Source organism: Sparus aurata, chromosome 10, assembly GCF_900880675.1.
Source record: "Sparus aurata chromosome 10, fSpaAur1.1, whole genome shotgun sequence".
Lineage (NCBI taxonomy): Eukaryota > Metazoa > Chordata > Actinopteri > Spariformes > Sparidae > Sparus > Sparus aurata.
The window spans coordinates 6764865-6778901 of NC_044196.1; the positions used below are offsets into that span (position 1 = coordinate 6764865).

Genomic DNA, 14037 nt, shown 5'->3' on the forward strand with positions numbered 1-14037 from the left:
TGCTCTTCTCCAAAGACCAAAGGAAAAAGGTCCATTTCATAATGAAAGTGCTTCTTTCAAGCTTGTGCAACATTTTTATGAATTATCAAAAATGTGGTTTTAATCAATATCTGAAGTGCTATTTAATGCCACAGATGACAATGTGCACGAATACACAAACCCTTTATGATAAGACAGCTTGATAATGAAAAACAGGATGTGAGAAACTGTCTTTCTGTTTTTTTAATTTTTTTTTTTTATGTTACGTGGTCCACAGGAGAAAAGGCAGTTGATCCAGACGATGTGACATATGCTGTTGTTAAAAACCAAAGGAAGAAGAAAGATAGTTTCTGTTCCTTCCACTTCACTGTTAACTGGGGATCACTTCCTTTCAAAATGAGACCATATGAAGTTTTCGGGGTGATACTGTTTTGTGAATGTTCAGGTTAAAGCTGAATTAGTAATTAAAAATTAATCAGTTTCCAACTTGAACAGGGTCGCAAATGTCACGTTAGTCTTGCGCTAAAATGATAGAACTACATTAATCAAATATTTTCAGACATGTCTGCAGAACGCTGTTTCCTTTTAAGTACTTTGGTAGCAGTTGATAATTTATAGCTGTCAACCACATGAGAAAACCACATGGGCCCCTCAGTAGCCTAGAGGTTGTGAAAGGTGACATGCACGATGAGATGGAAAGTTTCAACATGAACACACTGAACAGTTTAAAATAGCCGACAGGTCTATGGTATATCACCTCTGCACAGTTTATTTCACTCACTTTGTTTTCTTCTAATGCTTTTAAAAGCCAGAGATGCAGAGTGTCCTGAAAAAAACACCAACCAGTGACAAAAACGCATCGTAAAATGAAGAATAAAAAAATCCTAAAGTAAAAATGAACTGCTTTGCCTGTTATCAGTAACATTTAAAAACAATGAACTTGTATGTTTATTTATTTCCTGAAACAGGAAGTGAAAGGACCAAGGCAAGTTCACCAGAAGAGAGTGTCATCTATTCTTCAGTCTACCAGAGGTGAGGCTGATTCAGAATCTCATTCCTCTAATATTACAGGTAATGTTCTTGCACTCAATCATGTGGCAACCAGAGGGATGGCATAACACTTATAGTACCGCTTTTAAAGTTTAGAATATGAACAAGCTTTGCAAAGACTCCAATGAAATATACACCAAATCGATTTATTTGGGGAGCAACGAACATTAACAGCTATAATCTCAAACAGTGATACAGCTGTCTTTGGCAATAAAATGGTCATGTTGTTTTTTATTTACAGTGAACTAAACATGGAATATTGATGACACTGTTGTAGGGCCATAGTGAGAGAAGTCATGTAGGATTATTTTCAGTTTAACTCCCATCACTTTTGGTCCAGTCAGAATGTATTTCTGTGAAATGTCACACTTACAGTCAGGCTGCCTAGATATGAAATTTGTTACAGATCATATATGTATTACTTGTTAAAAATCACAATGTGAAAAGTTTTGTCCAGTACTTTGGTCTATGGCCAAATACCTTAAAATCTAATTGAATTCCCATCTGCCTCAGCTGTCCTTTGTGTTTTGAGCTAATCATCAATTTTTACCATATTAACAGGCTAAACTAAGATGGTGAACTTGAACATGAGCATTGTGAGCACCTTAGCATGCTGACATCACTGTAGCTGCTCCCATATATGTACAAACCCCACATAGATTCTTAGTCTTGTACACTTTATAACAAACATTTTTTTTTTTTAATAAGGCAGAATAAGACATTATACATATGTATAACTTCCATGCTATTGTGTGTTTTACAGGCCACTTGCACCTGACTGAAGGACTGAGGACTACTTTACTATTTAATTTAGGGGCGGTTGGGGGGCAGGGAGGGCTACTTCTTCTTCTTTACTTCTTTTTTTAGTGTATATATTTCTAAAATTGTAAAAATAAAAAAAAAGTATATGTGAAAGAAAAACTGCTTTTATTACAGTGTGTTTCCAAGTCATTGTCTGGCTGTTTGTTGCTGAGACAAAGAAGAACACACATCTGATCCAGACACCAGAGTGATGGCAGAAAACCTTTCAGTTCTTTAACAACTACGATAGTTAAGGCCGGCTTTTGGGTTTAAGCTCTCCTTGTTCCTCCTTTCTAAAACCCACACCCACAAGAGGATTGTCAAGATTTTAAGGGAACAAAAACTTTTTTTTGTTTGTTTGTTTTGTTTTTGACCTCACCTTTGGGAGGTGAATTGATCTCACATTGTGACAGTATATTGTACATGGTAGATTTTACTTTTAGGGCAAGATTATACGTACTTATACTTATGTACTTATTTTCCAATCAACTTGCTCTTGCAGCAGAAAGTAGTCGAGCTGTTCACAGTTTTGGAAAGGGTCGTGTGGTTTATGGTCCTCAGCCTTTATCTGTGGTCACTGACTTTGTAACGCCATCAGTGAGTACTTTTAAGAGTCGGTGGTTTATTAGTGTGTGACAGTTAAACCACATTGTTCCATCTGCTCTGTCTGGTCACGTTGTTCCATCTGATCTATCTGTTCACACGTCTTGCGATGACGTTTATAAGATCGGAGCTGCTGCTGCTTCTTAAATACACTCGGTGTGGTCAGCAACCGCGCTGATACCGTTGCAGCAGTTTGACATGAAGCAGACACGCTGAGCTTAAAAAAACATTCATCATAGGTTGCATTGATATATTAAACCACTGATATCCTACACAGAGCCCCTCTTTGAAGCTAATGCAGATACAGAGACTATACAGCACGTTCCATTCTTTTTTTTAAAACCCACTCCCCAGTGGTACACTCCCTAACAGTCCAGTTCTCTCTGCTTTTGCAGTTTTACATCACTGGACAGCTGGTATTGTTGTGACTATCAGTGAGTGTACTGCATGTGGTGAAGATTTTGTTCCACTTCATGAATTCTTAGTAGTGTAATACAATGTCAAATAATATGTTTGCATGATCAGCCTGTCTCTGGAAGAATCAAAAACCTAAAAGTTACAGCAACTGTAACTCTTCAAATAAACTTCTCTATCATTTTGGAAATGTGCAACGTTTTGAATTATTTATTAATGATTACTTGGTGATGATTAGGACATTTTAATATGTTACAAATACTAAATTCTCCTGATCATTTAATTAGAATTGTTAAATATACTCTCTCCTCTGTGTTCCATCCCTAAGTGAAGGACAGCTCAGTGCTGCCCCCCGGTGTTCAAATGTTATCAATCCAGGGTTTTACTGTTCTGTACTCTTCGACAGTCAACTGCCTTCAACAATTAGCAGCTATAAGAATCTCAGATTTCTCAGACAGTACAAAGAAGGTAGTGTAGAGTGTTGTATATTAATAATGGTTGAATCAAACAAATGGATCAGTCAATTATTAGAATCAGAATTTGCATTGTTCGTGTTCATAAGAGGAATTTGATACAGTACATATTAACATTTTATAAAACATGAATACAACAGTACACCTCGTTTACAATGTCTGCAAAGAAAAAGCATGTCAGCAGCAGCTGCAGTCCTCTTACAGGGTTTTAAAAGTACAATCAAGCCTCAGTTTGCAGAACACGAGTGGAATCAGAGCTGCAGTTTAGGTAACTATTCATTAAGACCAATTTTTCAGAACTCAGATACATATGACACTCCATGAGTTCACTCAGATGCACTTGGAACAAACTAGGAACAACAACGCTGCAAAGATGTCTGCTTCATCTCTGTTCCTATAAACTTAATGTGAAAACATCATTGTCTAATGTTATTTATCCGTATGACTAGCAGATTGTAACTGCAAATTAAATATGGCCAAGTAATTGTGAGTGGTGAACTAATTTTTTGTTTTCAGTATGGTCAACAACACCACCTGGGGGAATTTGACCCCTGTGAACTCTTAGTTTAATCATTTTGGAGACCTAAAAAGGTCTCAGTGGTTCCACAATACACAAACACCACTGTGTACACAACTAAGAGTCCTGCTCATGGTTCCATACTATAACAAAGCTAGTAAACAATAAACCCTTTACACAATTTAAAGAAAAATGAAAAATTGGCTTTGCTAGTGTGTAGTGGGGAAAGAAATTGAACATGTTTTTAGAGCATAATGATGTTGACAACATGAGAACACTAAATGTAAACAGAACTGTTCATTTACAAGAAAACTCCAGGGGGCGCCTTTAAGCTGTACTGTACTGATGTGAGAGAACTTTTTAATAAACCATATTATTTACATTGAAGTGCTATGATTGTATCCCCTATTTGTGCGTGAAACATTTTCACCTTTTTCTTACATTCTGCTCATCATTATTCATCACCTATGTTTTAATAATCACATCCTCTGACATCTCTGATAGTTTCTGTGTTCAGTACGTAGGCTAATCTCAAGTCTGTCCTTCAGGTGTCACATAGATATTATTCCGTAATATGTCCTTCAGTTTGTCATTCTCTGCCTTGAGCCACTGCTCTTCAATTTGTGAGGTCATCTTGGTTTCTGATAGGTAGAGAAAGGTAACTGTTGATTTGATTTCAATGTGTACATTGAGATTATGTGTGTTCTGCAGTTCTGTTTTTGCATGGAAACAGTGTTTGAGTAATACTGAGTAGGAGAGACACACATATCTGAAAAAATGACTACTAAAACTTACAGTGTCTTACAAGTACAGTGTGCTAGTTAAATGTAAACCTAGAACTGATGGCAGGCAGTCTTTATGGGTTTCTTTCCAAAACACAAACATTTCTAGCAGGAATATAAGTCAGCTGATGTTTACTGTTAAACAACACGGACAACGGCATCTGCAACACATTTCTGTTCTGTCAGAAAAGGACTTTAGATAGTCAATAACTCAAACAATATTTCACGAGGTTTTTTTTTTTCTTTTAATATTTGCATGGATTCATTTTTGTCACAAAAAGAAAGATGCCAATTTTCACAAATGGTGGCTCTAATATGCATGTTTGATCCCAACGGCTGTTGAAACGCACTGTTTTAACTGATTTGATCAATTACATTAAATATACACGAGGCATTTCATTTTAAAAAAGCAAATATTTCTCATATTACAAACACAGAAAACTAACTTTTTTTGACTCCTGAGAAGAAGAAAGTATTGACTCCTTTAAAAAAAATGGATCAGTTTTGTGTTCTGTTCAGTTTGCAGAAACTTTATCAACTGGAGAAATGCCGTCTACAAAATCCTTTTTTACTTTTGGTTATGCATGAAGCTTTGTCCTTCTGTGTGTAGAAAACATATCGGTTTCTACCAGTTATGTAGCCTTTGTATTTATTTGCATACAGCGAGGAAGAGACCACCCCTGGTGATGTAACAACTCTTCACACCTATTCATTTTGAAAGGGCATCAGCCAATGGGGGGGTGCTACTTGACTGTCTGCACAAATACATTAACTGCGTCACTCACTCAGTCACAGACAAACACGTGTCAACATCAGAAATAATCTCCACCGGAAGAGGAAATTCTCAACTAAAATTCACTTCCTCTGCATTTCAGTCTGATTTTCAGACAGTCAACAGAAAGAGGACATGGAGGTCACAGCTCGCTTCATCAGACTGTGTGAGTACTGAGTCCGTCTCCTGTGCAAGAATTGATTAACAAAGTATTACACAAGCTAAAGTATTCTACGCAATGCTTTATTTTTTTAATCAAACCTATTTTTATTTGCAGCAGAAATGCTTGTCTCCGTAAAGTGTTTTATGCATTGTACTGATGTTTTAATCCATTTGCTAAAATATCTGCACATTTCTTTGTTGGCTCTGTTATTGAGAAGTTATTATAAAGCTGGGCACTATTACTATTACAGTATACATATTTATATTCAGTCTATTTTTTCTAACTGACTATGTCAAGTAAATCCACTGACATCTAATCATATACTGAAGCGATGCTGATCAACAGAGCAGCAAAATACATAGTTTTCCAAAAAGAAATTCATTTACATGTAAAATCATCTACGTCCGATCCACACGTCTCTTCCTTTGTCTCTTCAGTGGTGAATGTGTTGATGGTGCTGGGTGCTCAAGTTCAGAACAGCGATTGTGCTCATAAAGATGGTAAGCAGCAGTTAGTTCAATTAAGAATTTTGCTCTTGAGTTCAATACCAATGTTTTAAAAAACATGTTTTTAAAAATGAAATTAATGATAGTAAAGAATTCAAACAAAACACTGAAACAAATTGTTTTAAAGGCAATTTGTAAAAGAAAGCAAAGCACACACACTGTTAACCTAAGACTGCCCACTCTTATATGCACAGTAGAAAAGAAATTTGAACGTACATGTTGTTTTTCTCAGCCAGCCGCCTCATATTCTCCATCGCACACATGCACTCCTATTAATATCTGAACAGTTGTAGAAGCAGGGTGCATAATGGCTCGTGCTTTATGAAGTACAGTGCAAGTTTAGAAAAGTAACCAAAAGATATTTTACGCTTCAAGTCTATTTTCTTCAGTTTTATGCCCTCAACTACAGTAATCATGTGTTGTGCTCTACTTTCAGACAGCTTCTGCAACCTGCATGGATGATGCATACTAATTCTATACAAATAACTGTGTTTTGTTAAATTTATGAATTGTATTAATTTCTGTAACATAACCAGCAGAGTTTAAAAGGTGAATCTCTTGCGTTTCTTAGGTGCAGCTTTTCTTCATATTGTCCCAAAGAGACTGCAGTTTTTTGAATACGAGTCCATCTCTTTTAATTGTAAGTCTGATGGCTCAGGCGAATGGAAAGTGATGAGGACACTCACTGAAATCACCCCAACAGTCATTTCTAACTGGGTGACATCAGCAGGATCTGGCACCATTAAACCTGCCTTTTCATCAGACAGTGGAGGATACTGGTGTGAAGATGGAGATGGACTAAGAAGCAATGCTGTCAACATCACTATCAGTGGTATGTTTACCCAGTGACTCAATATATATTAGGATGCATTTCAGAACAATGAAATCTGATTGATACATGATTAAGGCATTTTTATCACACATTTACACAGTAGAGGAAGTCTGAACGATGTGTCAAACCTGCAAAACCTATAACGTCAGGATTTGCAAAGCCCAAAAAGTCTACATAAACATACTGTACGTTTACCATGAAATATGTGTTTGTTCAGCTGGTTCTGTGATCTTGGAGAGTCCTGTTCTACCTGTGAAGGAAGGCGACCATGTGACCCTGTACTGCAAAAAGAAGAAAAGCTCCGCTGAACTCATCGCTGATTTCTATAAAGATGGCCGCCGAATCAGGACTGGCTATAAAGGGAACATGACCATCTACAATGTTTCCACATCAGATGAAGGCCTTTACAAGTGTAACATCTCTGGAGCTGGACAATCACCAGAAAGCCTTCTGGCTGTCAGAAGTGAGCGTAAGTGTACATACATGATTGTTTCTATCATGGTAGACCAAGGTCCGATTTGTAATTGTTATTTTTGCTGTCTGTGTTACAGCAAACTCTACGTCTTAACGATAAAGAATGTTCTTTATGTTGTTTTATTCAGAACCTGATAAAGAGACTCCCCCTATCCATAGTCACTCCCTGGATCTCCTCGCCCTGCTCTTACTGCCCGCCCTGCTGCTATTGGTGTTTGGACTACTGTCCTGCCGGGAACCCAAAGATTCAGAGGACACAACTGAAGGAGGCCCCAGCAGAGGTAACTGTTCACTGCTGTAGATTAAAGGAAGGCTGTTGAGTTTAGTGTAAGGAGACACTTCTTGCTCTGATCATTTAATTAATTTATGATTGATAACATAATATCATCATATAATGATAGCCATGCAAATCTGTTTTTATATGTAAGTAATAGTTCCCAGATGATGGATCATAATGATTCCATGACATTTCCACTACTGCCACCAAGAGGTTGATACGTGAAATTGTTGCATGTTAACAGTAACTGATAATCACAAAACACAAAGAACAGCTGAGGCTGTTGGAAATGTAACCAGTTTGTCAGGCATTTGGTCAGGAAGTTAGGAAATCACAACACTTTTTGCAGACGGGGACATGAACGTTTCAGATTTCATGGTAGTTCATATCACAACCTTTAACACTATAAATCAGAACACGGTAGATATTATACATGCTAAGCTTCAGTGTTTTAGCATTGTCGCTGTGAACGAGTTGGCTCAAAACATGTAAATAAATAAATGTGGAGAGCTCAATAAACAATAATTCATCACATGCTTAACTTCACAAGCTTGCCAGTTTTCTCACGGCATGTTTTTTTCTGGTTGAGAACTTATAGATGCAGGTGATAATTTTAACCTCTCGGTTATAAACCACATGAGTAAACCACACACAGAAAAGAAGACAGCCCCTGAGTGAGTTTATTTAGCCATCTGCTTACAACACGTTTCATAGCTGACCGAGTAACTATGAAATGGACGATTTTGAAAAAGCCATACAACATAAAACCATCTGCAGCTGGGGTGTAGGAACCCTAAATATACCTTTTTGATATAAACAATATAACAAACATGCAACTATGTAAATGTTTCAATCATTCGTACATAAAACATGACTTACAGGGAGATTGCAGTCAGGTTTTAATTAAAGTTTTTCTTTAATTTTATCTTATCTATCTTTATCTTTATCACTATAGGAGAAGACATTTACTGACACATTAAGCTGAAGTTGAATTTCTTTGTTTCCAAAACGGTACCAAAAGTGTCCAAATCAACTACCAGGCCATGTGCACCGGAGAAGAGTGCTGTTTATTCTTCAGTTTATTACACTCAAGGTAAGACTGATGCAGCATCTGTTTCCTTTAATGTCTCAATAGTCACTGTATGTCTGGCCTTTCTGCAGCAGTGAGGGAGTAACTTGCTTTTCCTAGTTTACAAATAAACAACACAACACATAATATACTGAGCACTTTGTGTACCTCCTTCACTTTATAGAAATTAAAATATGATGACTGTAGGGCTGTCAAGTCTCAGCAAAGCTTAACACTATCACGCTACAGCTAATTTGTGTTCCCCCGAATGTAACTGAATTAGTTTCAGTCCATCTCTTGTACTGAATGCTTCTTTTTTAAAATACGATTTGTATTCCCTTACAGGAAGCGTGTCTTACAGGCCACCGAGAGCAGAAACGGCTGACTGAAGGAAGGAGGAAGATGTGAACCAGTGCCTTTTTTATTTTGTTGTTTTGTTATTTTCCATCACTTTAAAGCCTTGCATGTATTACCTCACCATCATTGATAGTGTTTTAATGACTTGAGTAGCTTTGTCTTTTTCAAGAGGCTTCTTGTTTTATAAAACCATGTGCAGTATCAGCACGAGTCAGGAATGCATTTATGTTCAGAGCTGCTTTTCAGCATTTTTGATAACTTTATGTGCAATTTGAAAATAAAAACAGTTGAATAGAAACAGACTTTAAGGCAGTTGACCTGAATTGACAATGTAAAAGTTGTCAAGTCGTTCACAGCATCTGAAAAGGATCATGTTGCTCATTGTCCTCTGTCCTAATCTTGGGGTGTTTGGCTCAGCAACGGTGTCAGTGGCTGTTCTAACAGCAGCGTGCTGGCTGCTGACCACAGTGAGTGTATTTAAAAGCTGCAGCAGCTCCACTCTTATAAACAGCGTCTTCAGAGATGTGATCAAACAGAGCAGATAGAACAGTGTGGTTTAACTGTCACATTTTAAGTGACCGCTTATTCTTAAAAAATATGTGCTAATGACTGTGACACACGTGCTCTTGTTGATGCTACTTTGGGATCTGATCACTGAAGTGTTTTTAACAGCGAGACTTCTCACCACGGTCAAGTACATTTAAACTCAAACAAAGCGCTCAGCTCGAGTTCAACTGAGTGTCACAGTAGTGCATTTTTTAAATCACTTTATTTTGTCAGCAGTCTGTCGAATTCCAAGATTTGGACACAAACTGACATATTGTGTAGATTTTAATGTATGTACAAATCTGTGCACAAACAAACTCAGAAGAGTTTCAGTCTGGTTTCACAGCAAAACACAGCACAGAGAATGTTGTTGTCCAGGTAATCGATGATCAGCTTTTAGCTGCTAACTCAACATGCTTATCCTCCCACATCTCACTGCTGCTTTTGATACACCCTTGCATGTGCCACTTGTCCATCACTTCTGCCAGTTGGTTCTACACGGTTTGACTCGTTGCGGCCAAGATTTTGCATTTTCCACCACAACTGAGTGGCTTAAAACAGAAGGTGTGTCTTAAACTAATGAAGCACTCAAACAATGAAATAATCAATGGTTCTTTACCCTGTGATCTGATGAATGGAAACGTGTTGAGTATTGTTTCTTTTAGTTTTTAACGTTTTGGCTTTTTTTCTATTTGCAATCAATAAATCATCTCCACTTTGGAACACTGGCATCAGTAATATTCTTTTCATGATCTTTAGTCCTGCTTTGGCAGCGCTTTTAGACATCAGGTGGACAGGCCTCTCTTTACAGATTGCCGGCGTCAAAGTTCATGCATTGAGGACTTTGACTGCCGCTTACGTTACCGCAGTGAGGCGATCGTTGACATGAACAACAGGTATGACATTTTGAAAAAATTTACTTTTTTATCATTTAATTCCTAAGAGTATTGATGTTCTCATAAATGTTTCATGTTAAGGATTTAGCTGTCTGTAACTTAAGCAGGTCCATCATAAAAACTCAACAGTATTTTTCTCATCTCAAGGGTACAAATTCTATACAAGTGATAATGATAGTCATTTGAATGACAAAACAGTTTTAAGTTGAAATTTGAGTCATTTTCTTGTCTGCAATATCACTTTGAAGCCCAACAACAAATACAGCAAAGTTTAGCGAGGTGTGTTTTTTTTCCCCCTTTTTAAAAAGTATAATAGAAACAAGTCTCATATTATAGGCGGTTCACAATAAGAATTACAACAAAACGTCAGTTTTAGAAAAATGTGTTTTTGTACATAATTACTCTGAATGTAAACATGCAGTATGAGAGTTGTTAGAGGTTTGTATGCAGCTAGTAAATGTTTAATTGTTTTTTAATGCTGCACAGCATGGGTTTGTCCATGTTGGGGTGAGACGCCTACACATATTGACGGTTGACCTCACAAAATGGACGTCTGAGGCAGGCACGTGCACACATAAGGCCCAAGGGGTGCTTGAGCCCCTGCCCTTTTTACCTCCTATTATAAAGTGCCCTTTTTGTGTGTTTTTTTAATGAATAAATAAATTCCTGTTGTGCAAAGGGATGTCAAAAAACGGCGGTAGAAAAACGCCACTGTTATCTGCCGTACGCATTTCATACGTAATATGGTGTTGTGTGTGTGTGAGTGTGTTGAGCCTAAAGCCTCTTCTCTGTTCGCTGCTCTGCTCTGTCTCTCTCCATGAACGGTCGCTACTTTCAAATTAAAAGCCCCTCGCTAAGAACCGAATTCTAAACTCCAATGGGGTGCAATGCAAAGGTCTGATTTTGAAGAGAGATACAGAGAACTCCACCGTGCACGTAGATGAGACGTGACAGTGGAGCGACTTGAACCTTTGTGAGTTATAAATCCATGAACATAACTTCCTTGTGGGGGCTAAAAAGTCGCCTTTCACTTATTCAACGTGCTTAAATATTAGTCATATTTCAGAAGAGTGTCCATTTGTGCTTGTTAAGCTAACTGCTTGTTATGGTGTCTTTTTCCACCAATAGGTACGTGTTCATATAAGGAGCAGAGGAGATTGACTTGATGTAGCTTGACCTAGCTGTAGCTTGGCGTTTACCTTTCGCCCCCAAGTGTTGGCCTTTGCTAGCTTCGTCAAACTTTGCAAACTCCGCCAGGTGATGTCGTTTTAAGTGTTGGATGAGATTGGTGTTATCCCTTCACGCCCAACTTTGTCCTTGCAGGTGTTTCATATTGTATACTTATTGTCTTATTCACTCACGATGAAGAATTTACATACAGCTGACATGTAATGTCATGTTGTAATCCATGAGGTCTACTCTACTACATGTGGCGTGCACATGTGGTGCCGATGCTGCGCAATGTTGATCACATGACACGCAAGATCATTAAGACGGGCATAAAATTGGCATATCTTTTACTAATCGGCAGGTCGCAGGTAATGGCCGATCACGTGAAAATCTGCCAATTCCTGTCACTGGCCGATCAATTGGTGCATCCCTATTTATCAATGACTTATACCACATACATTACAATGTCAGGCACAGTTTGTGAGTTGTACGTAAGTTACTAGAAGTGTTAAATCATGTGGAACGCTTGTGAATATTCTCAATTCACTTTAAAAAGATATTCTAAAAGATGCTTCTCATATAATTTTTGTCTGTTTTCCGATGATATTACTGATCACAATTTGTGTCATCAAATCAGAAAGAGCAAAAAAACGTCCTTTCAAACAGTGAGTATCGGTGTGCAGTGATGTTTCTGCATCTGCACACAATAATATGCATGTTCTCAGGAGTCAGTTCCCTGTCAAGAAGAAGGCTCTGTCAGTGAACTGGAGCTGGTCCCTCTGCGCTATACAATGGCAGCTAATACTGAAATGAACTGAAATTTCATTTCCCTATAACAAAGTGTGCCTTTTACCTTTGCTTTTACATGCAAGGGCGGCAGCAACCAAGCTGCGCCTGATAACAGTGTATCAGCCTTTGTTTGTATCTGAAACAATTTGGACAGTGTTGTCAACTGATAGCTGTATGGTAGAACCTTTACTTACTGTTGGTGACAGCCAGTAGCACTTTGCCCTGAGTGTTCCTGTTTTCTAAGTACCTTCTTGTTCTGTATCATTTCAGCTGATCCCACCAGTTCTCCAGATTGTCCCGGCTCCTTTTACTATGATGGCTTTATTGTTGCGGTTGTTGCTGCCGTTGTTTTCCTCATAATGGCTGTGTATTTTTGTTACAAATGGAAAGGTAATATACAGTACACAACACACAACTACAAAATAGGGCCATTGAATTTGAGTCAAGTCTCAGTTTTATGTCTAGTTTCTTGAATAAAAGTCTCATACTATTTATTTCTTCCTATAGGTGCAGTATATTTGATTTATTTTTTAATCATAATGGGTACATGTATTAGTGTCAGAGACTACACAGATGTAAGTGTATGTTGGTGCCAGGTTATCGGGGAATCATGTAAATGAAAACAGAATAATCCCTGCACACTTACTCCATGCCACAAAGTGCTAGTATTGTCTGATTATCAACACAAGCAGTACTGAAAATAGGTACACTAGCTCTCCAGTGTTGTGTGTGGTTGGCTCTCAAGAAGCCTAGAATTTAAACCAAATCTGCAAATGAAACGTTGTGTAATTAGTATTAAAAGTGAGGGACGTTTTACATTTAAATGTATATTTTATTTTTATTTTCATTTGTTCTGAAATAGAGAATCACCTATTTGTATTGAGAATAGCAACTTCAGGACAATGTCAAGACAATCATGCCCCTGACCATCGCACCCCTAAAATGGTTAATCCAGGCTTACAAAAGAAAAAAAATACAGATACAGAAAGAAAGGCAAAAATGAGAATGGGAGACCCCATTCACTTTGCCACCATATCTTACAGTAAATATAACCACTGGACAACATTATTCTAGTTAACTTGAGCATCATCCCCTTTGTTTCAGAAACAGCCAAACAAGATCTCTCACCGCTTACCACCTCAGCTGAAGGGACACAAGGTTGGTAGGATATGAAAGTAATTTCATGCTATAATTTATTACAGTTTACTGAAAGGAGGTTACTTCAATTAAATGGTTTTAATGTATTGTATAAAGTTTATATAAGTAGGTTGATTTCGATCATATTTCTTTGCAACTTTTAGAGGGATCTGTACTTGTAACAGAGAGGGAGTAAGGATGCATTCAGACCAAATCCAGCTAAATGCCACCGGGCAGTGTCATATATATATATATATATATATATATATATATATTTATCAGGGGTGTGCAAAGCAGCCGGTTTGTATTTGTTGAGGGGGGAAAAGTATTTGTATTTGTATTCGAGTAAAATTCAAAATAGGCGTAAAAATCCAATTTTTTTGCATTACACTTCTAATTTACGTTATAGTATAGTAAGTATTCTGAAACA

The 14037-nt window shown here is 37.6% G+C and overlaps 1 protein-coding gene across 1 annotated transcript; it reads left to right on the plus strand.

Moving 5' to 3' along the window:
• The first annotated feature begins 5517 nt into the window (after positions 1–5517).
• On the plus strand, positions 5518–10288 carry LOC115589818 (high affinity immunoglobulin gamma Fc receptor I-like). Its single transcript, XM_030430980.1, has 7 exons — positions 5518–5557; positions 5992–6054; positions 6632–6892; positions 7110–7361; positions 7495–7647; positions 8665–8736; positions 9058–10288. Exons 1-7 carry the CDS (start codon positions 5527–5529, stop codon positions 9099–9101), a joined length of 876 nt encoding a protein of 291 aa, XP_030286840.1. The 5' UTR covers positions 5518–5526; the 3' UTR covers positions 9102–10288.
• The last annotated feature ends 3749 nt before the right edge of the window (positions 10289–14037 follow it).